This window comes from Triturus cristatus, chromosome 6 (assembly GCF_964204655.1).
Source record: "Triturus cristatus chromosome 6, aTriCri1.1, whole genome shotgun sequence".
NCBI classification, from domain to species: Eukaryota; Metazoa; Chordata; class Amphibia; order Caudata; family Salamandridae; genus Triturus; species Triturus cristatus.
In genome coordinates this window covers 562,965,355-562,988,854 of record NC_140589.1, presented here as the reverse complement: position 1 = coordinate 562,988,854, position 23,500 = coordinate 562,965,355, and the positions used below count along the sequence as shown (strand labels likewise).

At 50.2% G+C, this 23,500-nt stretch overlaps 1 protein-coding gene across 2 annotated transcripts in view; it reads right to left on the bottom strand.

Moving 5' to 3' along the window:
* TTK (TTK protein kinase) overlaps positions 1-23,500 on the bottom strand; it is a 650,127-nt gene that overhangs the window by 388,061 nt on the left and 238,566 nt on the right. For both annotated transcript variants that reach the window (XM_085611007.1, XM_085611008.1), the window contains exon 14: positions 14,837-14,929. In XM_085611007.1, the coding sequence (XP_085467133.1) occupies positions 14,837-14,929 (93 nt within the window). The remainder of the gene's footprint in view (positions 1-14,836; positions 14,930-23,500) is intronic.

The following is a 23,500-nucleotide window of genomic DNA, read 5'->3' as shown; positions in this document are numbered from 1 at the left end:
ATGAGTCAGGGAGCTAAGCACCATACAAAACTCTTAGGAAAATACTTCTGGTTGCACAATTTACACAAATGCCCGAGGGCACGAAACCATTTACACTGCAAGTGGAATGGGAGAGGTTAGAACGTCTAAAGTTACTGATTCTAGAGGAATCCGATCATTTGGACTAAACGGGAAAGGAGCTGGACACTTGTAAAGTGAACCTACGTTGGAGCACCGAGATGCTCGAGTTACCTAGCCAGAGGCTGCGGCTGCGTGGGGTTCAGCAAGATGTCGGGAGTCCTTGTTGTAGTCTCGGGAGCCTGAAAGAAGAAGTTGCTGGCAGGCGACCAGTGTCGATGTTCAGCGAGATCCAAGTCTGGATCGGTGATGAAGGAAACCTGAAAGCAGAGGGGACTCAGTTCTCAACCGCTAGCCAGCGATCGTGTGGGTACCAGGAAGGTACCGGCTGAAGTCACCTCGACCAGGTGAATGGGTGACGTCGGACTCGGCTGTTCCTCGGACCAGGAGGCGCGGCGGCGACCAGGATGGAGGGCGAGATGTCCCACGAAGGTGTCTGCTGTCGATGATGCTGGGCCCAGGAATAGGGCAGCGGATCTTGGCAGTGTCAACCCACGCGGGGGAGTCAAGATGGCGTCTGGAGTGGACCAGGAGGGTCCGTGGTACTCCTCTGTTGAAGGGGAGCAAGAGCCAGTCTGGAGCAACCAGACCAGTGATGAAAATTGTCGTGGTGCGTCGTGAAGAAGGCCACAAGCCGGTCGGCGAGTGGTCGGACAACGCGGTGAGCAGCAAGGAGCAGAAGGGCCCTGTTAGACCTGTCAGCCCTTTGGGTGGTCCCTCCTCATCATTATTTATTTTGTCCCACTTTTGCCTCAAACCCTGTTTGAATTTTTCCTTTTTGGGAACCACCAGACTTTTTCGTGTGGCTGCAGATTCAGGGAGCCATTTTAGCTACCCCTGAAACTTCTGTCTGAGGGCCTGGAGCACAAAATGGTGGCCACCTGTGACATCACCAGCATCCACTGGAACCTACTAGCACCTTCCAGAACATTCCAGAACCCTGTGACAGTTGGAGGCGGTTTAGAATGTTGGGAAGCTAAGACAGAGAGTTGGCAGTTGGCACCTGACTGGTGAAGAGAGAGCAGCAGAAACCTGAAGGAGGAAGGAGTGAGGCAGCAGGGGTGGAAACTTGTGCCTGGAGTGGGGTCCATAAACCCACCTGTGATACTAGTCCCTGCTGACTGAGCCCAGCCTGGAGCCCTGTGTGGGAAGAAGCAAGAAAAACCATCCTAAGGACCTGGACAGCAGGAACAGGCCTTAGAAGTTAAGAAAGCAAGATCCTGACCTGGATACTGGTTTCCCTGGAGCCGGACGTCGAGTAGCCTGGAGACCTGGAGCCTGAGGTGGAAAAGCGGCGCTGACTGGAGAAGCAGACGTCGTGCCCAGAGCCGCCAGAGATCGTGAGAGGGCGCCGACGGAGGACGCGAGGTGTACCAGAGGTCGAGGAGGAAGTCACCCCAGGTCGAGTGAGCGGTGTCGACGGGGGAGTGAAGTCCGCCCTCCGGAGTCGCCGGAGACCGAGGTGAAGTGTACCGGAGGTCGGGAGTGGAGATCGCACTCCGGAGTCGCCGGAACCTGAGAGAATCGTGCCGGAGGTCGGGAGTGGAGGTCGCACTCCGGAGTCGCCGGAAACCTGAGGAGAGGAGCACCGGAGGTCGGGAGTGAGGATCGCACTCCGGAGTCGCCGGAAGTCGACATCGAGCCAAGGCCGGCCGACGTCATCGAAACAGAGGTCGCCATCGGACCGGAGCCGCCCGAAGTCGACATTGAGTCAAGACTGCCCGACGCCATTGAATCGGAGGTAGAGATCGAGCCGAGGCCGCCGACATCGAACCGGAGCCGCCTACCGGCGTCGTCAGGAACTGACATTGTGCCGAGGCCGCCGACGTCGAACCGGATCCGCCTCACGGCGTCGACACGACTCCAGCGGCGTCGGAACATCAGAAAAAGGGCAGTAAATGGAATAGAGGGCGCCAAAGGCCCTGTGGAATCCTAAGAGACTACTCTAGGGGTTAGAGAGGTGCTGGAACCAGCTGGACTGTGCCAGGGGTGAGCTGAGACTAATTTAGAGGGGTTGTGTAGTGAGAGAGAGCCAGGTCTCTGGTATTTCCCCCTTGATCTACCTCAGTTTAGGCCTCAGCCTTGTCCAAGCCAGGGAGTAGACACCCTCAAGCCTTCCACATCCCCACAAGCTGTGCCTGGGCCAAATTAGCCCATAGTAATCTCAAATGTGATCTGATTCTATGAGTGTCACTGTCAGCTTTTAATTATTTATTGGAGGCACTGTATTTATTGTATTTAACCTATTTATTGCTTCACTGTATTTATTCGTCCACAGTATTTATTGATGCACAATATTTATTGGTTTACAGTATTTATTGCCTCAGAATACTTAATTGCCTGTATGTATTGCACTTATATTTATACCTTCCTTATTTATGATCACCCCTATTTATTGAATCATTAAGCCAGTATTTATTTGACCTGCACTATTTAAAAAGCTTGTATATTGTGATTGTGTTATTATTTATCTAATCAGCAACTAAGAGAAAAAGAAGATAAAGAAAGATATTTTCATAATTTTTACGGTGTAGAGTCGTTTTTGGAACGGATGCACGCATGGTTATTGTATGGGTATGTCGTATGCTTAGCACGGTGCCTGATTCCTGACCACTCGAGCCAAGCTACCACTGTATGTCCTGGAAAGACCCCGTTACCACCAACCTCTTCAGGTGTGGGAGTGGGATTTTTCTAACATAATTGGTGTTCAGTGGTGGGATAGAGCTGTGCCTACGTATACTCAACAATAACTGTGGGTAGTCCATAGGCCTACACCGGGAGTTTTCTCAAAGCGGCCTTCCCAATTGTGGGTTTTTGTTTTTTCCAAATTTACTCTGGTGGTGGGAGGAGGTATTATTAAAGGTACCCCCCTGCATTGTTACTGCAAATAACTGTCCTCTGACCTGAGTGGGCAAGATGGAGTTTGTACTGGAGAATTTAGAAACGTACACTGTGGCCCAACTCAGGGAGTTTTGTCAGCGAGAGGGGGTGTATTGTCCCCCAGGAGCAAAGAAGGGTGCACTCCAAACCAGCTTAAGGGCTTGGGGGGAGGCACGCCGAGAAAGCAAGGCTGAGGAGGAGGACAGGGATAGAGAGCCCGACAGTGAGGGAGCTGGTTTGTACCAACCTGAGGTGGGGAACCTGTCAGCGGGGCCCAGGACACTTTCCAGGAAGGGCAGCAGTGCCTCTAGCGGTGGCTTGTCTGAAGTGGAGTTAACAGACCGGAGGGAGAAAAGACAGCTCACATGGGACTTAGCAAGGCTGGAGAAAGAGAAAGAGGAACAGAGGATGGCTCATGAGATAAGGCTGAAAGAGATAGATCTTCAGATCCTGAGAATCGGGGCACACCCTGTACCTAACGGTGGCAGCGAAGAACGAGAGTACACCAGGGAACCCAAACCCTACCTGCCAAAGGACATAGTAGCTAGCTATGGGGTGGGTGATGATATCGCCAAGTGGCTAGCGGCCTATGAGGTCTCGTTAAGGGCCCATGGGGTTCCAGAGAAGTACTGGGGAGGGGGATTGTACAAGTACATGCCTCCAGCTGGTAGGGATGCTTTATTGGCCCTTGAAGAGGATGAGCAGACCTACTACCCCACCATGAAACTGGCGCTCATAAGGAAGTTTGGACTAACACCCGAAAAGTACAGACAGAAGTTCAGGGGTAGTCACAAACTGGGCACACAGAATTGGGTGGACTTCCTGGACTATGCAAAGAAGGTACTAGAGGGTTGGATTCAGGGCAGTGAAGTGAGGAACTACGAGGGGTTGTTTGACCTAGTACTGAACGAACACCTGCTCGAGAAATGTTTCCCTGAACTGCGGCAACACCTGGTGGATAGCAAGCTCACCAGTCCCCGGAAGCTTGCAGAGGAGGCGGACATTTGGGCTAGTACCCGGGTGTCCACAAGGGGGACTGGAGGGGATACTCAAAAGGCCGGACAGGGCGCCCCCCAGAAGAAAGAGGGAGGGGAAAAGAAAAAGGAGTTCTCCAAAGGCCCCCAAAATAACTTCCAAGGGAAGGGAACAGGATTCACCCCTAGGGCTAACCCACCCAGAAACCCTAATCCTGGCCAGAGTCAGCAGCCAAGGGTTGTCCATTGCTACGAGTGCGGTGGCGTTGGACACTATAAAGGAGATCCGAAGTGCCTGAAACGACCACCCCCTCCCATTGGAGAAAAGACCCCCGGAGTAGCTAGTGCAGTGCTCGGGGAGGAGATGCGCTTAACTAAGGGAAGGGAGTGGGCGGGTGTCACTTTAGTGTCCCTGGGAGAACGGGAGATGGTTCCTAAGATCCAGGTGCCCGCAAATACCGCAAAGTATGGGCAGTGGGTCACCATCAACGGCCAAAGAGGGGAGGCTCTGAGAGACACAGGAGCCAGTATGACTATGGTGCGTAGCCAACTGGTGTCTCCAGAGCAGGTAATTCCCGATGTACTCCACCCAGCCGCGATGGCTGACGGCAGAACAGGCCACTATCCCGTGGCCGAGGTTCCCTTTGAATGGGGGGGGGGGTTGCAGGTTCACTTCGAGTTGCCGTAAGCCCTGCCGTGCCAGTCGATTGTCTGCTGGGGAATGACATGGAGCACAACGCTTGGAAGGAGGTGGAATACCGGACTCACACTGAGATGCTGGGTACACCTGACTGGGCCTGTGTTAGCACAAGGACCGCGACTACCCGAAGAGGGAGTTCGTTTCGGCTGGAGCCTGGAACAAAGGCCCAGCCGGCTGCCAGTCAAGGGAAGAACCGAGGACAGGAGGAGCCTGCCTCGGCGTCCACACCCCGTAGGACGGATAGGCCACCGGAGGTGGTGGACCAGGAGTCTGCGGTGGGGGACGTTACCAACCTGGAGGACCTACCCATCCCGGCCGAGTGGCACGTGGAGGGAGGCCCGTCCAGGGAGGAATTCTGCCAGGGCCAGAGGGAGTGCCCTACCCTTGATGGGCTGAGGCAACAGGCCGAAGCCCAGGCAGCAGGGAACGTTGAAGGGAACTACAGTGTTTACTGGGAGGATGGCCTCCTCTACAGTGAACCCAAGGCACCCCTACACGGATCGTCACGAGCCTTGGTAGTCCCTCAACGTTATCGAGCCTTCCTTCTGGAGTTGGCTCACGAGATACCATTGGCAGGACACCTGGGGCAAGACAAGACCTTCGCCCGTCTTGTCCCACACTTTTATTGGCCTCAGATGAAAGTGTCGTCCGATACCTACTGCCGGACATGTGTGTCTTGCCAAGCCAGTGGGAAAACAGGGGTGAAGCTGAAAGCTCCCCTGGAACCACTTCCTGTCGCTAGCACCCCCTTTGAAAGGGTGGGCATCGACATTGTGGGTCCGTTAGATCCACCGACTACAGCTGGTCACAGGTTTATCCTGGTTCTGGTGGATCATGCCACACGGTACCCAGAGGCAATACCTCTGAGGACCATAACAGCACCTGTTGTGGCTAGGGCCCTGATGGGAATCTTTACCCGAGTGGGTTTTCCCAAGGAAGTTGTGTCCGACAGGGGGACCAACTTCATGTCAGCGTACATGCGGGCAATGTGGAAGGAGTGTGGAGTGACATACCGGTTCACCACTCCTTACCACCCCCAGACCAATGGTCTGGTGGAGAGGTTTAACAAAACCTTGAAAGGCATGATCAGAAGTCTGCCTGAAAGCCTGCGGAGGAAATGGGACGTCCTCCTACCCTGTTTACTCTTTTCTTTCAGGGAAGTGCCACAGAAGGGAGTGGGCTTCAGCCCCTTCGAGCTTCTGTATGGGCACCCTGTACGTGGACCTCTCAACCTGGTGAGAGACGGATGGGAAAGAACTCCCAGAAAGCTTCCCCAGGATGTGGTGAGCTACATGCTGGCCTTCCGGAGCCAAATGGCTAAGTTGTGGAAGCAAGCTTCTGGAAGCCAGCCAAGCAGTGATGAAGGCGTGGTATGACCACAATGCTCACCCGGTGGAGTTGGAGCCTGGCCAGAAGGTGTGGGTGATCGAACCAGGAGAGCTTAGTGCCCTCCAGGATCGCTGGTCAGGACCCTTTGAGGTGTTGGAGAAGAAGGGTAAGGCTACCTACTTGGTGGACCTGAAGACCCCTCGTCAGCCCCTGCGGGTGCTGCATGCCAACCGCCTCAAACCCCACCACGAGAGGCCCGAAGTCATCTTGATGATGGTGAATGACGGAGGAGAGGACGTGGAAAGCGAGCCTCTCCCTGATTTGTTTGCGTCTCAAGAGAAGGATGGGTCGGTGGAGGGAGTGATTCTCTCCCCATCTCTAACTCCTGAACAGCAGGAGGACTGTCGCCAGGTCCTGGGGCAGTACTCTTCGTTGTTCTCCCTTGTCCCGGGTAGGACTCACCTGTGCGTCCATGACGTGGACACAGGAGACAGCCCACCTGTGAAGTCCAAGATCTACCGGATGTCAGACAAGGTGAAGGCCAGCATTCATAGTGAAGTCACTAAGATGCTGGAGCTAGGAGTGATCGAACCTTCTAGCAGCCCCTGGTCCAGTCCGGTGGTGTTAGTACCAAAAGCTGCACCACCGGGTGCCCAACCAGAACTGAGGTTCTGTGTGGACTATCGGGGACTGAATTCAGTGACCAAAACTGATGCTCATCCGATCCCTAGGGCGGATGAATTGATTGACCGGCTGGGAGCTGCCCAATATCTAAGTACCTTTGACCTTACTTCTGGGTACTGGCAGATCTCTTTGACTGATGGAGCAAGGGAAAGGTCAGCCTTCTCCACATCCAATGGCCACTACCAGTTCTGTGTGATGCCCTTTGGGCTCAAGAACGCACCTGCCACGTTTCAGCGCCTGGTAAACCAGATCCTCACCGGAATGGAGAGTTTCTCTGCTGCTTATCTGGATGACATAGCCGTCTTCAGTAACAACTGGGAGGATCACTTGCGTCACCTGCAAGCTGTTCTCCAGGCCCTGAGACAAGCTGGATTGACGATCAAGGCCAGCAAGTGCCAGATCGGGCAGGGGTCGGTAGTGTACCTGGGACACTTGGTGGGTAGGGGAGTGGTGCAACCCCTCCAGGCGAAGATAGAGGCCATCATGGCCTGGGAACCCCCCCAAGACACAGACTGAGGTCCGAGCTTTTCTGGGCCTCACGGGATATTACCGCCGCTTCGTGAAGGGGTACGGTACCATCGTAGCCCCCCTCACGGAGCTCACGTCCAAGAAACAACCTCGACGGGTAGTCTGGACGGAGGCTTGTCAGCAGGCCTTTGTGAGATTGAAGAAAGCCATGTGCGAGGCCCCGGTCTTAAGGGCCCCAGACTTTTCCAAGGAGTTCATTGTCCAGACAGATGCATCAGAACATGGCATTGGGGCAGTGTTATCGCAACTCAACGAAGAGGGTCTGGATCAACCCGTGGTCTTCCTATCCCGGAGACTACTTCCCAGGGAACAGAAGTGGAGTGCAATAGAGCGTGAAGCCTTTGCAGTGGTATGGGCTCTGAAGAAGTTGCGGCCATACCTGTTTGGCTCGCACTTCCTGGTTCAGACCGACCACAGACCCCTTCGTTGGCTGATGCAAATGAAGGGGGAGAATCCCAAGTTGTTGAGGTGGTCTATTTCCCTACAGGGAATGGACTTTCAGGTGGAACATCGGCCTGGAGTGGACCACGCCAATGCAGACGGTCTCTCAAGGTATTTCCGCCTTAGTGATGAGAACTCCCAAGGGGTTGGGTAGCTCTCCCCACTTTCAGCTGGGGGGGGACGCGTGTTAGACCTGTCAGCCCTTTGGGTGGTCCCTCCTCATCATTATTTATTTTGTCCCACTTTTGCCTCAAACCCTGTTTGAATTTTTCCTTTTTGGGAACCACCAGACTTTTTCGTGTGGCTGCAGATTCAGGGAGCCATTTTAGCTACCCCTGAAACTTCTGTCTGAGGGCCTGGAGCACAAAATGGTGGCCACCTGTGACATCACCAGCATCCACTGGAACCTACTAGCACCTTCCAGAACATTCCAGAACCCTGTGACAGTTGGAGGCGGTTTAGAATGTTGGGAAGCTAAGACAGAGAGTTGGCAGTTGGCACCTGACTGGTGAAGAGAGAGCAGCAGAAACCTGAAGGAGGAAGGAGTGAGGCAGCAGGGGTGGAAACTTGTGCCTGGAGTGGGGTCCATAAACCCACCCGTGATACTAGTCCCTGCTGACTGAGCCCAGCCTGGAGCCCTGTGTGGGAAGAAGCAAGAAAAACCATCCTAAGGACCTGGACAGCAGGAACAGGCCTTAGAAGTTAAGAAAGCAAGATCCTGACCTGGATACTGGTTTCCCTGGAGCCGGACGTCGAGTAGCCTGGAGACCTGGAGCCTGAGGTGGAAAAGCGGCGCTGACTGGAGAAGCAGACGTCGTGCCCAGAGCCGCCAGAGATCGTGAGAGGGCGCCGACGGAGGACGTGAGGTGTACCAGAGGTCGAGGAGGAAGTCACCCCAGGTCGAGTGAGCGGTGTCGACGGGGGAGTGAAGTCCGCCCTCCGGAGTCGCCGGAGACCGAGGTGAAGTGTACCGGAGGTCGGGAGTGGAGATCGCACTCCGGAGTCGCCGGAACCTGAGAGAATCGTGCCGGAGGTCGGGAGTGGAGGTCGCACTCCGGAGTCGCCGGAAACCTGAGGAGAGGAGCACCGGAGGTCGGGAGTGAGGATCGCACTCCGGAGTCGCCGGAAGTCGACATCGAGCCAAGGCCGGCCGACGTCATCGAAACAGAGGTCGCCATCGGACCGGAGCCGCCCGAAGTCGACATCGAGTCAAGACTGCCCGACGCCATCGAATCGGAGGTCGAGATCGAGCCGAGGCCGCCGACATCGAACCGGAGCCGCCTACCGGCGTCGTCAGGAACTGACATTGTGCCGAGGCCGCCGACGTCGAACCGGATCCGCCTCACGGCGTCGACACGACTCCAGCGGCGTCGGAACATCAGAAAAAGGGCAGTAAGTGGAATAGAGGGCGCCAAAGGCCCTGTGGAATCCTAAGAGACTACTCTAGGGGTTAGAGAGGTGCTGGAACCAGCTGGACTGTGCCAGGGGTGAGCTGAGACTAATTTAGAGGGGTTGTGTAGAGTGAGAGAGCCAGGTCTCTGGTATTTCCCCCTTGATCTACCTCAGTTTAGGCCTCAGCCTTGTCCAAGCCAGGGAGTAGACACCCTCAAGCCTTCCACATCCCCACAAGCTGTGCCTGGGCCAAATTAGCCCATAGTAATCTCAAATGTGATCGGATTCTATGAGTGTCACTGTCAGCTTTTAATTATTTATTGGAGGCACTGTATTTATTGTATTTAACCTATTTATTGCTTCACTGTATTTATTGGTCCACAGTATTTATTGATGCACAATATTTATTGGTTTACAGTATTTATTGCCTCAGAATACTTAATTGCCTGTATGTATTGCACTTATATTTATACCTTCCTTATTTATGATCACCCCTATTTATTGAATCATTAAGCCAGTATTTATTTGACCTGCACTATTTAAAAAGCTTGTATATTGTGATTGTGTTATTATTTATCTAATCAGCAACTAAGAGAAAAAGAAGATAAAGAAAGATATTTTCATAATTTTTACGGTGTAGAGTCGTTTTTGGAACGGATGCACGCATGGTTATTGTATGGGTATGTCGTATGCTTAGCACGGTGCCTGATTCCTGACCACTCGAGCCAAGCTACCACTGTATGTCCTGGAAAGACCCCGTTACCACCAACCTCTTCAGGTGTGGGAGTGGGGTTTTTCTAACAGGCCCCCCACGCAGATCTCGTGGATGCTGGGGAGGCAGGCTTCGGTGCTGGAGCCGCTCAGGGTTAGGGCTTCTCAAACCCTAGGTGCACTCACTCGAGGGTCCCTCGGTGGGCGTGCTAGATAAGCGTCGTGCAGGTTCTGAAGATGGCCGGTCCCGCAGGTCTCGTCGCACCTACGAATCTCAGCTGGGCTGACGATGTAGGTAGAGGTCAGAGATGGCAGGGAACCCGGGTCTCGTCGAGCTGGGCAGTCTTGATCCGTGGGAGAGACGTACAGCAAACCGCAAGCGCTTAGGTGGTGCCTGCTGGTGCAGGGTGGCTACTCCTTAGCCACAAGGGAGAGTCTTCGGAAAAAGTCAAGAGTTCCTTTCGTGGAAAGTCGTTCAAGATTCAGAATTATCCAATTTGGGAAGGGGACCTGCTCCCACCTTTATTCTAGGAAAAGGGGCTGGCCCGTGACTAGGTCCTACCTATGGGTGGGGCCAGGAGGGGGGTGGTTACACCCCTATCCTTTGTCCGGCTTCGCCCCAGCTCAGGGGCTGGCATGCCCCCGAAACTGGTTTGAGCCGGGCTATGCACAGTGAGCACCGGGGTGCCACTTGCAATCACCTTCCTTTCAGCCCTGCCTACCTGGGATACACAAACCCTGTCTGGGATGGTGCTAACACCGCCCTCGACAGGAAACCCTTTGTCCAAGCTCTCCTCGCTGGAAGGTCTCCCAGCAGCAGGAGGTCAGACTTGTGTCTGGTGGCAGCATCCATTTTGTAATGCTGAGGCTTGAGTCAACTTTAACCGGGGTTCAAGGTTACTTCCATGTCGTGTCCCTCTAGAAGGGTGGAATGCTAACCCCGTCGCCAGAATTGGCGAGGGGTTCGCATTCCAATTCGTATGACACCTTACTCGACATGGGTGGGTGATGCGATGCCAAAGTTAGCAAATAACCGCGAGAATTATAATGCATTTTAAGGTAGTTGGCCCGCGTCACCATGGAACGGCTATTAGGACTTGGTTCCGCAAGCCGTCGACGGGCTCAGCTCGCGCCAGAGCACCATCCCACATGATTCCCCGCACTCTGCCTTCAGGATTGATAAGACCTGCCATAGGAGTGACTGATAGAAATCCATGTGTCCATTTTAGGGTTAGGTATAGGAATACTACACCTACAGCAATGGGTGATTACCCCACCTTGCCCCAGCTGTCGTGCAGCCAGTTGTGTCAGATTTGGGTGGCCATCCAGGGGTGGCATAATACATGCTGCAGCCCCTGGTAGGCCCTGAGTACACCAATGCCCTGGATACCTGTGGTATGCTGATACAGGGACTGATAAGGCGGCCCAGTTCCAATTGGTGGATGCACCTAATGTACATGTGTGTTAATTTCGAGAGAGAACAGCTAGGCTGTGGGTCTGATTGGCAGGCCCCCAGTCGGGGAAAGTCGTAAACTAATGAAGCAAAAGCAAAAAATCTGGGTGATCATAGGATTGCAGACCCTACTCTCCTACATAGGGCCTCTCAACAAAGGGTCCCCAACCCCACTACACCCTTTTTGCCACAGTACCACATGGTGGTGGTGGTGTCTGTGAACATTTGCACTAGCCTCGTCTTGATGGCGGGTAGAAAGGCTTTTAATGCCAGCCGGATCGGCCAGTGCTCGAAATGGTTGATGTGGAGTCCAGATTCTGCTTGAGATCAGAGGCCTTTCATCCCTCCCTCTCCCAGACAGCCGTCCCATCCCAAGAAGGACGCATCTGTCACTACTGTTCGATCTGGATGGGGAAGGGAGAGGGGTCTGCCGCCGACCCAAACGTTAACCACCACTGCACATCTTATGCAGTTCCCACCGAGATCTGGACCATGTCGATATCTCTGATGCTGCTCCCACTGAAACTTCAGGTACAACTGCAGAATCCACACATGCCAAAAGGCATGTGTCAGAATCAGGAGGCCATGAGGCCCAGGAGCATCAGAGACCGTCTCACCAAAATCCAAGATAGAGGCTGAAAGATAGTTATCATAGTCCGAATAACCTGGACCCGCCGGTCAGGAGGATGGGCCAAAGCTGCACCGTTTCCTGAAGAGCTCTGAAAGGGAGAGTCTGAGAAGAAGTCAGATGTGACTTTAGCAAATTGCCAGCTAATGCATGAGGTCCTCTGAAGTCTAGAGATGGGAGACAACAGCCTGGCGTGAGCCTGCGTTCAACAAACAGTCATCGAGATAGGGGAAGACTGACACCCTTGAATTCCACAGGTGAGATGCAACCACCACATGACCTTGGTGAACACCAGAGGGGCGCTGTTGTGGCCAAATGGAAGCAGAGCGACCTGAAAGTGCTTGTGGCAGGTAATGCCTCTGGCCAAGCAGGACAGAAATGTGGAAATATGAGCTCTGTAAATCCAACACTACCATCCGGTCTCCCAGGTCCAGGGCAGACGAGTCTTGGGTGAGTGTGAGCATTTTGATCTTCTTGCTGAGGAAATTGAAAGGGAGCAGATTTAGGATAGGACGATGGCCTTCTTCTTTCTAGGCACCAGAAAGTAGCAGGAATAGTAACCACGACCTACTTCTGTTGCCTGCATCCTCTCTCTGGCCCCATTGGACAAGAGAGCTGTCACTTCCAGACAGAGCAGAGAAAGATGGTCCTCAATCAGCCTGTCGCACGCAGGTGGCATGGGTGGAGAGGTAGCCTCAAAGGGGAGGGAGTAGCCCCTCCGGACAATATGCAAAACCCATTGGTCCGATGTTATAGACCGCCTGTGGTGCAGGTGAAGGCCGAACCTGCCCATGATAAGGGGGAAGACTACTAGGACTTGGAGACTGTGGCTGCTGGGGGATGGCGGGTACGGGCTCCGTCTCTAGCTGCCCGACCCACGAAATCTGTCGGTACCGCTTCATCAGCCACACAGAGGCTGTAAAGCTTGAGCGCTGTAGTGGCTGGGCAGGTACAGGCACGGCTGGAAGTCCCTTCCGTGGCCACGAAAGGAGTGAAAGTTGGATTGGGGATGACAAACAAGTTACGTACCTCCAATAACTCATTATCTGGTAGAGACAGTCTAGCCACAGATTCCTTAACTTTTGAATTCTCCCTAGGCGCCACACTAGATCCAGAAATGTTTCAGCAGCAGCACCTCAGATCATTGTTAGGTGGTGTCACGTGACTCCGTTCCAACGTTGACCACGTCAGTGACATCACTGGAGGTCATATAAGGCACCCTCCGAAACACGGACATCAGTTTCTTCTGTGACCAGATTCCAAACCAACACATGGGACCACCATAGAAGCTGTGTAGACAGTGTGCAAAAAAAGGGTAAAAACATTTTTGTTAGCAATAGTTACAAAGTCTTGAAGAAAGGCATGGTAATACACAGACAGAGGGCTTGTTTGGAAGGACTAACCAGACCATACAGCAAACAGAATGAGGACCGTGAACACTGGTGAAAAAAACCCAGGATCTTTGAAGGTGTGACTGAAATACTACAATCCGTTCATAGAGCAGAAAGGATGGGCGATCGTTAAGGAACCTGCGGCTAGACTAGGTCTATTCTAAATAAGGCTTTACGGAAGGGAAGTAACTTGTTTATCTCATCGAGCTGGACTAAATTACAATAGAAGACCGGACGTGTATGGCAAGTTACATGAGAAGGAACAATAACTCATAACCACTGTGGCAAGAACCACCGAGAAAATAAGAAAGAAAAAACCTTGGAAGTCACAGAAAAACTTGATTATGGCAATGACACACTGTGTCAAAGGACCACAGTGAAAGTTATAATAAACATCTTTTAATTCCAAATATGACTACGTATGGACATTTGGAATCTTGATACACAGCAGCAAGGCAAATTTCACCGATCTATAACCCTTTTGCCAGCAGAATCGTATTCCAGGGAAACCTATTACGAGAAAACAGAGAAAATAGACCCAGAACCCGTCCACACCAAAGTAAGCATGGATTAATGCAAGTACCAGAAATTTAGGAGGACCACTCAAGAAAAAGTATGGAGTAAAATGGAGCACTACAACAAAGAGAAAGAGAGACAACATCTACACAGGAAATACGAAAACTAGCTCTCAAATTGCAATTGAACACAAGATTAACAATCAAACTTGTCAAAAAAGATACAAAAGCATATATAAAGTTAAACATATGTCTATAGCACCGCTAAATAGATATATGCACATACATAGTCATATGTTTGTAAACATCCCAACTACAGACAGAAGCCACCACCAAGCTGATGTTAAAAAAAGAAGTAGCCTTGAGTCATGGTGCTCAACTTAGCACCACATACAAATCGAGTGAGGGTCCGTGGCAGACATCTGTCATCCACAGAACCCACAAAGCTTGAACCCCAAGCACACTGTTCCATTCAACGAAATCATTTAGGTGGGTTGAAAAACAGCCTTAAGGAATTGCTGATTGGATCTGCGGTGTAAGCGCGGACAAGAAGAAACTGATGTCAGCAGAACGCTTATATGGATTCTGTTGACGTCACATTCGAAGATGACGTAGCTATGGAGTCGCTCAAAGCCCTCTACCAACTTGCAGAGGTACTGCTGTACTAACATTTCTGAATCCTTTCTGGTGCCTGGGAAGAATTCTAAGATCAGGAAACTGCGGCAAGATGACTATCATATGTAAATATCAAATGCTATTATAATCCAATTTATGGTACTCAAAGGTGGCTGGAACATGTTGAAGGTTTCCATAATACCATGAAAAATAATTATGTAACTGAAGTAGTGTGAGACCATATATTCGGCAAAAAAACAAATTCTGAATCAATGTGCGACTCCACGACAAGTGATGGAAAAGCTTTAATTTAAATAGAGTACATTTATATATTTCTCATACATTAAAGATCTAGTTGCATGCATTTATATAGTGATAATATTTCCTTTCACTCTAAACAGTGAGATGCATATGATTGAAGGCAGAGCAGCACAAGGCATCCATTAGTTTAAGCAAACAAACAAAGCCATACTCTCACCTTGCTGGATCCACCCGTGCCGATTTGCCTCAAAATTGTGTACATTCTTCCTTTAATAACAGTGCAATCGTTTGTAACGTGAGGAGTAGTAACCTAAAATAGAAAAAAGGGATTGATAATTTGAAAATGATTTCACTCCATACTTAATTCAGTACAACATATATCTTCTTAAGAAAGCAGTAAACAAAAAGTATTGATGTTTGCGATCTGGGGGCTGACCACCTGTGTGCTGTGTTCAGGCAACAACTATGTTGTTTGTATAATGAGGATGGACACCTCACACGAGTGAAAAAGCAGGCTTGAAAAAAACTGGACATCTCTTCAGAATGTGCCTAGACAACCACTAACTAAAGGCATTAAAGGTAATCTAAGAGGCTAGACACCTTTAGAAAGAGGATTTTCTCTTTCATCGGCCTAACATTTCGGTGAACACCGCCTTCCTATTGGCCCAATGAACCCACATGATCTGGGATTTGGTTGTGCAAACACGGTCTACGGTCTCACAGGAGGCCCATGTCATTCTCTCTCAGTCTATTGCAGATGGGAGAGATGCAGCTAAGTTCGCCACCAGGTGTGGACTGGACACAACAGACTCGCTGGGCAGAGCGATTTCATTGTCAGTGGTCCTTGGGAGTCACACCGGGCTGAGAAGGAGTAACTCCAGTTCTCTTGTAGGGGTATTTCCGTGATAGTCATAATCATGTGAATAGTCCCGCCCATGTGCGTGGACCCCGGAGCACTTCATTAGATATATCTTCTTAAGTTGTCATCTTCTGCCTTTCTTCAGAAAGGCCTGTATGGACACTTAAGAGATAAAAAGACAATAATGCAGCCTAAGCAACTAGGCTACACTGGCCATTACTTCATCCTGAAGTGAAATAAAGATGGCCAGTTTAACTTAGATTTAGTAATTTGCTGAGTTTTACACACAGAAAACTCTCCTTCACAAAACTCCTTTTTTCATGATTAAGATGAAAAGGAATGGATAGAGAAGCCGCCATAGACTGCCATTATGTGTCTGCAAATGAGTACCGAGCCTTTAAGAGTCTCCAGAGACCCCGGTATCCCATGAGGCAAAGCCAGAGGCATTTACTTTCAGTTCTTTTTGAAGGCGTAAAGAAGCAGAGCCTACTGAGTCTTGGAGACATCTGTGTCTGCCGCCGGGGAGGAGGGCAGGTTGCTTATGACCATCACAGAAACACCCCCACAAGAGAACTGGAGTAACAGGTAAGAAACTACTCCTTCTCTTGTAGGGGATTTCTGTGTATAGTCCTAATCATGTGAATAGACTAGCAAGCCTATCCCCAAAACAACTCACCAGCGGTGGCAGAACAGAGAACAACCGCACTATTGTGCAAATAAATTTTTCTAAGTGAAGCCTGCCCAACCTGAGCATCTGCCCTAGCATCAGTGTCAAGGCAGTAGAGCTTAGTAAATGTGTGGACTGACTTCCAAGTAGCAGTCTTACAGATTTCCACAATAGGTACATTACGAAGTAAAGCCGCAGTAGCTGTTTTACCTCTGGTAGAATGAGCCCTAGGCTTACTAATCAAAGGCTTATTAGCTTTTTGATAACAGTTGAATACATGAAACAATCCACCGAGAAATGGATTGTTTGGAGGTAGCCGGACCAGTTCGAACAGAGCCATAATCTACAAATAGCTGTTCTGATCTACGGATATCCTTAGTCTTGTCCAAATAGAATTTCGAGACCCTCCTAACGTCAAGAGAATGCAGCGACGTCTCCGCAGGAAAAGATGGATTCTGAAAAAATGTAGGTAGTGTAATAGATTGGTTTACATGAAACTCCAAAACAACCTTAGGAAGGAACTTAGGTTGCATCCTTATAACTAGGGCTCCCGGTTTTCCGTATTTACGGATTTATACATATAAATACAGACGGAAATCGATATTTCCTTTGTCTGTATTTATATTTATAAACGGTAAAATACGAGTAAATGTTGCCGCGCTAGTCTCCCGCCTCCCGATTCCTGCAAGCAAAAACCCGATGCCTCTGGGTTTCAGCTGACAGGGCAGTATTGTGTAACGTGCTAATTCTTCCAGCAATAGTCGGAGTGGCGATGCAGGGGCTCTAGAAGGGGTGAACAACCAACAACCAACAAAGCCCCATTAACAAGGGAATGGTCTTTTAAAGACCTGTGAAGTGCTCGGGGCGGCTGTGTGTGTGCCCTTTGATTTGACAGAGGCCCCTTGTTTTACGGTGGGGGGGCACGGGTCTCGCGGGGGCATGCGAAGACAAACATTGTTTTTCAAACTTCCTGTTTATAAGAATCAAATGAATCACCTGGGGTCTGAAAGCGTCATCTAGAGCGTTTCGCAGTTCTGTTTTATTTGCTGGCACTATAAACCGGGCTCAATGGTGGGTGCAAGTTTCAGATTTTTTTTGTAGCGCCTCGTGCTTCTCACCAGTAGCGCAGCGCTCGGATTTCCATTATTCCGACCGTAGTGAAGTTTTGCGGGCCATTAGCACACGAAAGCGCTACCTAATGGCCCTGCACTTGACCTGCCTGGAGTCAGAGGCCACCCGCCCTCTGCCTTTTGTTATGCTGCAGGAAGGCTCAGCCGTTCTGGGAAGTGCAGAGAACGGAGAAAAAATAAACGCTGTCTCTTTTCCTTCATGGCAAGGACCGTGTCCACTACTCCTGATCTGCCTCTGGCGGCTGCCCTCCTCTCTTTATGCCTCCATCTCTTTCTGTCTCTTTCTCGCTCCTGCTTACTTGCTGATTTCAAGAGGCAGCTCTTAAGGTACTCTCTCTTGCCTCTCCTTTTCTTTATTTGTTCCCCTGTGAAATTGATCCAAAAAAGGCTGAACACTTTGGCTGTAAATGCCCTCATTTTCTGACCGTTTTCTATTGAAAAGAAAAACCTCGGAATGGAGAGAAAAAATAGTTAAATACCTAAATAAAGCAATACAGAGTGGACAGCAGACAGGCCAGACTTATTTACACCCACACACATTAGCGCCACTTTACAGAGTTTGCCAGTGAAAGCGCTACTTTCTTTTTATCTTCTTTCTTTGAACAACAATGTTTTCCCAGGGTGGGTAAATGCGCCATTCCTAAAGTGACTGCAATACCGGGTTGATGGGTAGAGTGGAAACGTTTAATATGATCGTTTTCAACTTTTTAATTATTTTAGCTTATAAAATGCGGCTCTGTGTTTGGGGATGTGGTCTTTTTTAAACCAAACTGCATACATTTTGAAAGGATATAAGCAATGGACATTGAAAGGGGTCCCTTCCTGGTCCTGTAGCCATGTCTTGAACTTTTCAGGCAAAATCACTTACTGATTTCTGAATAATGAGTTTAAAACCGTTAAGGTAACCATGTTTTTTTCTGATTACAGTTCACATGCTTTGCTTATTCTTGCATTCCCTATGAGTGTTTGCTTTTTCCAGGGCGTTATTCATTTTTTTTTCAGACAGCATTTTACTGTTGTCTAGTGCATAATTTGAATTTAGTCGCAGCACAATTGAGTTGTGCTGAAGGCAGTGCGAGTTTCTCTCAGTGGGGCAGTATGGTGTAAATAAATGTGGAAAAATACTAGCCTTAGCGTCGCCTTTTGCTTGTGGAAAAAATAAATATGGATAAATACAGAAAAAAAGCCCCAAAAATAAATATGGATAAATACAGACGGAAATGGCAAAAAAATAAATACCATAAAACCGGGAGCCCTACTTATAACTACCTTAGAGGAATGAAAGGCTGTATAAGGTTCTTTACAACATAAAGCCTGAAGTTCGCTAACCCTGTGGGCAGACGTAATGGCCACAAGGAAAGCAGTCTTCCTGGAAAGATGCTGAAGAGAAGCCTTATGAATGGGTTCAAACGGTTCCTTCATCAGTCGTTAAAGGACTACAATCAGCTCCGAGGGAGGAGAAGGACGCCTAATGGGAGGAAACACTTTTTTCAATCCTTCAAGAAAATCTCTGATAACTGGGATTTAAAAAAAGGAAGTTTGTGAAGGACATTTCCTATAAGCAGTCAAAGCTGCCAGATGAACTTTGATCGAATGGAACTGAAGGCCAGATTGTGCCAAATGTAATAAGTAAGGAAGGATGACAACCTCCTCACAGGAGGTAGGATCCAAGTCCTTAGAAGCACACCAGATACAAAATCTCTTCTATTTATACGCATAGGACGTGCATGTAGATGGTCTCTTGGCCTCTTTCAATATCTCCATACAGTCCTGAGGGAGATTTTAATGTCCGTACTGTACTAGCTCAGGAGCCATGCCGCCAAATTCAATGACGAGAGGTTGGGGTGCACCATCTGTCCGCCGAACTTAGTCAGAAGGTCCGGCCTGCACGGTTGACGTGGCAGGAGAGACCGGTGGAGTAGGTCTGTGAACCACCACTGACGGGGCCACTCCGGAGCAATGAGGATCATCTTGGTCCGTGATTGGGAGAGCTTGATCAGCACTGTCGGAATCAGGGGAATTGACGGAAAAGCGTAGAGAAAGCCGCCTGACAAATTGATCCATAGGGCATTCCCCAGAGTCCCTGGTTGGTAAAACCTGGAGGCGAAGTCGCGGCATTTGCTGTTTTCTGCGGTAGCGAACAGATCGACTTCTGGAGTACCCCATCTGTCGAAAATGTCTTGCACCACTTCGTTGTTTAAGACCCATTCATGGTTTCCGTGAATGATTCTGCTAAGCGCGTCTGCTTGAGTATTCTGAACATCGGGAAGGTGAGTTGCCGTGATGGTCAGGTCCCTGGCTAACAGCCAGTGCCAGATGGCCTGGGCTTCCTGAGACAGCACTCAAGATCTGGAGCCCCCCTGCTTGTTGAGGTAGAATATAGCTGTCGTATTGTCCGTCTGGACAAGCAGGGAGTTGGAGTGAAACAACAGCTGGAATGCTTTCAGCGCCAAATGGACTGTTCGAAGCTCCAGGAAGTTGATGTGGTACTTGGTCTCTTTTGGGGACCATGTGCCCTGTATCTGAAGGTGGTCGGAATGTGCACCCCCGTCCGTGGAGAGAAGCATCCATCACTATTGTTTGCGTGGGTATCTTTTTGTGGAAGGGAATCCCGGTCTTCCCAGTCCCCCAGTGTCTGGTCCCACTGATCCTCCAGACATTCCTGCAGGGGTCCCAAATGAAGGCGTGCATTCCGAGTTAGGAAGATGCAGGAAGCCATCGAGCCCAGGAGATACGATACTTTCCTCACCGTTGGTGAAGGTATTATCATGAGAGATTGAGCCTTCCGAAGGATCGATAAGTGTCTCTCCCCAGAAGGGGACACGTTTGCTCTGCGTGTGTCGATAGTAGTTCCTAGGTACTGAAGACACTAAACAGAAGTCGAGATCGACTTCGTGATGTTGATGTGTAGTCCCAAACAAACTAAGAGATTGGAGGTCAGATTGAAATGCAGTTGCGCTTCCTGAAACAAAGCTGCCTTGATCAACAAATCATCCAGGTATGGGTAGACAAATATTTTGTTCCTCCTCAGATGCACAGCCACCACCGCCATGCATTTGGAAAAAGTCGGAGGAGCCGACTTCAGGCCGAAGGGCAGCACGGAGTATTGATAATGGTTGCTGCCCACTGTGAAACGCAGGAACGTGCGATGTTTCCTCGCCATGGGCACATGAAAGTATGCGTCCTGGAGATCTATTGCGCATAGCCAGTCTCCCTGATGAAGTTGAGGGTAGATCTGATGCAAGGACAACATCCGAAATTTTTCTCTTCGAACCCATTTGTTGGCTTGTCTTAAGTAGAGAATGGGTTTGAACTCGTTCTGGTCTTTCTTGCGAACTAGAAAGAACTGTGAATACAGCCCTGTTCCTTTCTGTCCCAGAGGATTCAGTTCTATCGCCCTTTTCTCTAGTAGGGTGTTGCCCTCCTTCTGCAACTAACGCAGCATGTATCTTGATCGAGTTGGAGGGATTGATGGAGGAGGGCTTGTAAAACGTATCGAATATCCACTGCGAACAATATTCAGCACCCAATTGTCCTGTGTTATTTTCGGCCACTCTGCCAGATATTCTTTGATACACACCCCCACCGGAGTGGACAACGGACGAGGGGGAAGAAACCCTTCAGGGTTTGGGACCAGCAGGAGCCTTGTTCCCCTGTCCAGACTGCTGGTTAGATAGTCCTCGTTGTTGACGTTTATGAAACGGCTAAAAAAAAAAATGCTGGAACTGCTGCTGTTGGTTGGACTGGCGACCCGGAGAGTGTTGGAACCTCTGAGAGGAATAACGCCGTTGGAAAGGACGGAAGGTCTTACATTGTTCTTTAGGATTCTCCAAACCTACAGCCTTCAACGTCTCCATTTCGGTCTTCATGTGGGCCATCTCGTCGTCCGCATGAGAGCCAAAGAGAGTTGTGCCAGAGAACGGGAGATTGGAAATTCGTTGTTGTGCCTTAGTCTTCAGAGATGTGAGACGAAGCAAATCATGACGCCGTAGAGCAATACCATCACAATACCCGTGGGCTGCCAGGAGCGAAGTATCCGCCGCAGCACTGATGACTTGGTTAGAGACCATTAGGCCCTCATTTACAATCTCCTGGAAGTCTCTCCTGTTGTCTCTGGGTATGAGATCCACAAACTGTTGAAAGGACTCCCACAAGGATCTATCGTAACGACCCAGCAAGGCAGTAGAGCTGGCCGCCTTCACAGAAGTCGTCGCAGTGTTACAAGACTTTCTGCCTACTGAATCCAGCTTACGGCTCTCCTTATCTGGGGGCACTGTGGAAGTCAGAGACGTAGCATGCTGTTTCCGTGCCGCCACCACTATGACAGAGTCTGGAATGGGGTCCAGCTGGAGGAAGGCAGGGTCCGAATCCGGTGGACGATACTTCTGCAACCTTGAAGGCGCAGACTTTATAGAGGATGGAGTCAGGAACAGTTACATAGCCGGTTCTTTCAAACCCGGAACCAACGGACGTGATGTTTGTCTCTTCTGTAGAGTTTCAAATATCACAGAGGTCGGATGCACAGGCGTAGACAGGAGAATGTTCAGTTTCGCAGCCCCTCTGACCAGAACCTCTGGAAGGTGGAAATATCAACTTGATAAACACTCTGCGGGGGAAAGTCCATGAGAGTAGGCGAGTACCTCCCTGTACTCGTGGAAGATGCATCCCGGGTATGCCGGGACCGAGACCTTTCGTTATCGACGACGACGTGATCTTGTGGAGGACCGGTGACCTATGTGAACAATGTCTCGAGCGAGACCGTGTTCTTGGTCGTCGAGCGCATAGGCTGAGGAGCCACGGGCCCAGGTTGAGGTGGAGGAGGCAGAATCAGTGGCGGAGGAGGAGACAGAAGAGTAGGAGGAGGCGGAGGAGTCAGTGGCGCGTGAGGTATTCCTGGTGATGCCATCGGTGGAGGCTAAGCAGGAGGCGACCTAGTTGGTGAGTAGGTACGCAAATACTCAGAACTTGGCGAAGATGCCAACCTCCTTTAACGAGTGGGCTTTGAGGAAGTGACCTTAGACTCTCCATCAGTCCCCCTCAACGTCGATCCACTGCTAAACGTCGAGCGTCTACGTCGTCTGGAACGCGAAGTCCCTGTTGCCGACGATGATAGGCTCACCATGGAGCGAGGCCCGGAATGGGACCTTGACATCTAACGTAGGTATCGATCCCTCGACGTCTACTTTTTCTTCGATCCTCTTCTCGACGCCGACCTTCGTGTAGGCGTCAATTTACTCCTCGACGACGGTCTTCGCGTTGACGTGGATGGAGATCGGAGACGACGCTTGTGAGATTCAGATCGATGCCGATGATGCCTCGACGGCGATGTTCTTTGCGTCAACGTCTAACACGGGGAACCCCTCGACGGCGATCTTGCCGTTCTTCTCCAAGACGTTGATCGTCAAAGACGCTTCTACCCAGAGCCCAGAGTCGACAGAGAATATCGTGGTCATACCTGCTCTCGATGTAGTCGTCGCCGACGTCGACCAGGACCGGAGTCGTTTTTCTGCTATGAAGCCCCCCAGAGGTCGAAGCATGGGACTTTGTAGAGGTGTTACCCTCTCCTTTCCCAGAGGCTGAAGAAGCTGCCTTCTGTCTCCTCTGCTCCATCCCTTGGAGCCTAATCTACTCCCTGTCACGCAGGGTGCGTCTGGAAAAGGTCTTACAAATGGAACAGGTGTCAGGCACATGAGACACAAGCAAACAAAGAATACAGACTACATGAGAACCCGACTTAGCCTTCTTCCTACCGCAGTCAGGGCACTTGTCAAATAGAGATGTATTATGACAATAAAACAGCAGAAATTCTGCCAAAAAACTGCAGCAGAAGTTGGCTAATGGCCAAAGACGTCGAGTGAAACTGTAAAAAGCCAGAAATAAAAACTAGTTTTGATGAAATACTAAAAAAGGTAGAGCTCAATGCTCCAGGGTCATGCTAGCAGGAGCCGGAAAAAAGAACTGAAAGTAAATGCCTCTGGCTGTGCCTCATGGGATACCGGGGGTCTCTGGAGACTCTTAAAGGCACGGTACCCATTTGTAGACACATAATGGCAGCCTATGGGGGCTTCTCTATCCATTCCTTTTCATCTCGATCATGAAAAAAGTATTTTTGTGAAAGAGTTTTCTATGTGTAAAACTCAGCAAATTACTTGATCTAAGTTAAACTGGCTATCTTTTTTCACTTCAGGATGGAGTAAAGGCCAGTGTAGCCTAGTTGCTTAGGCT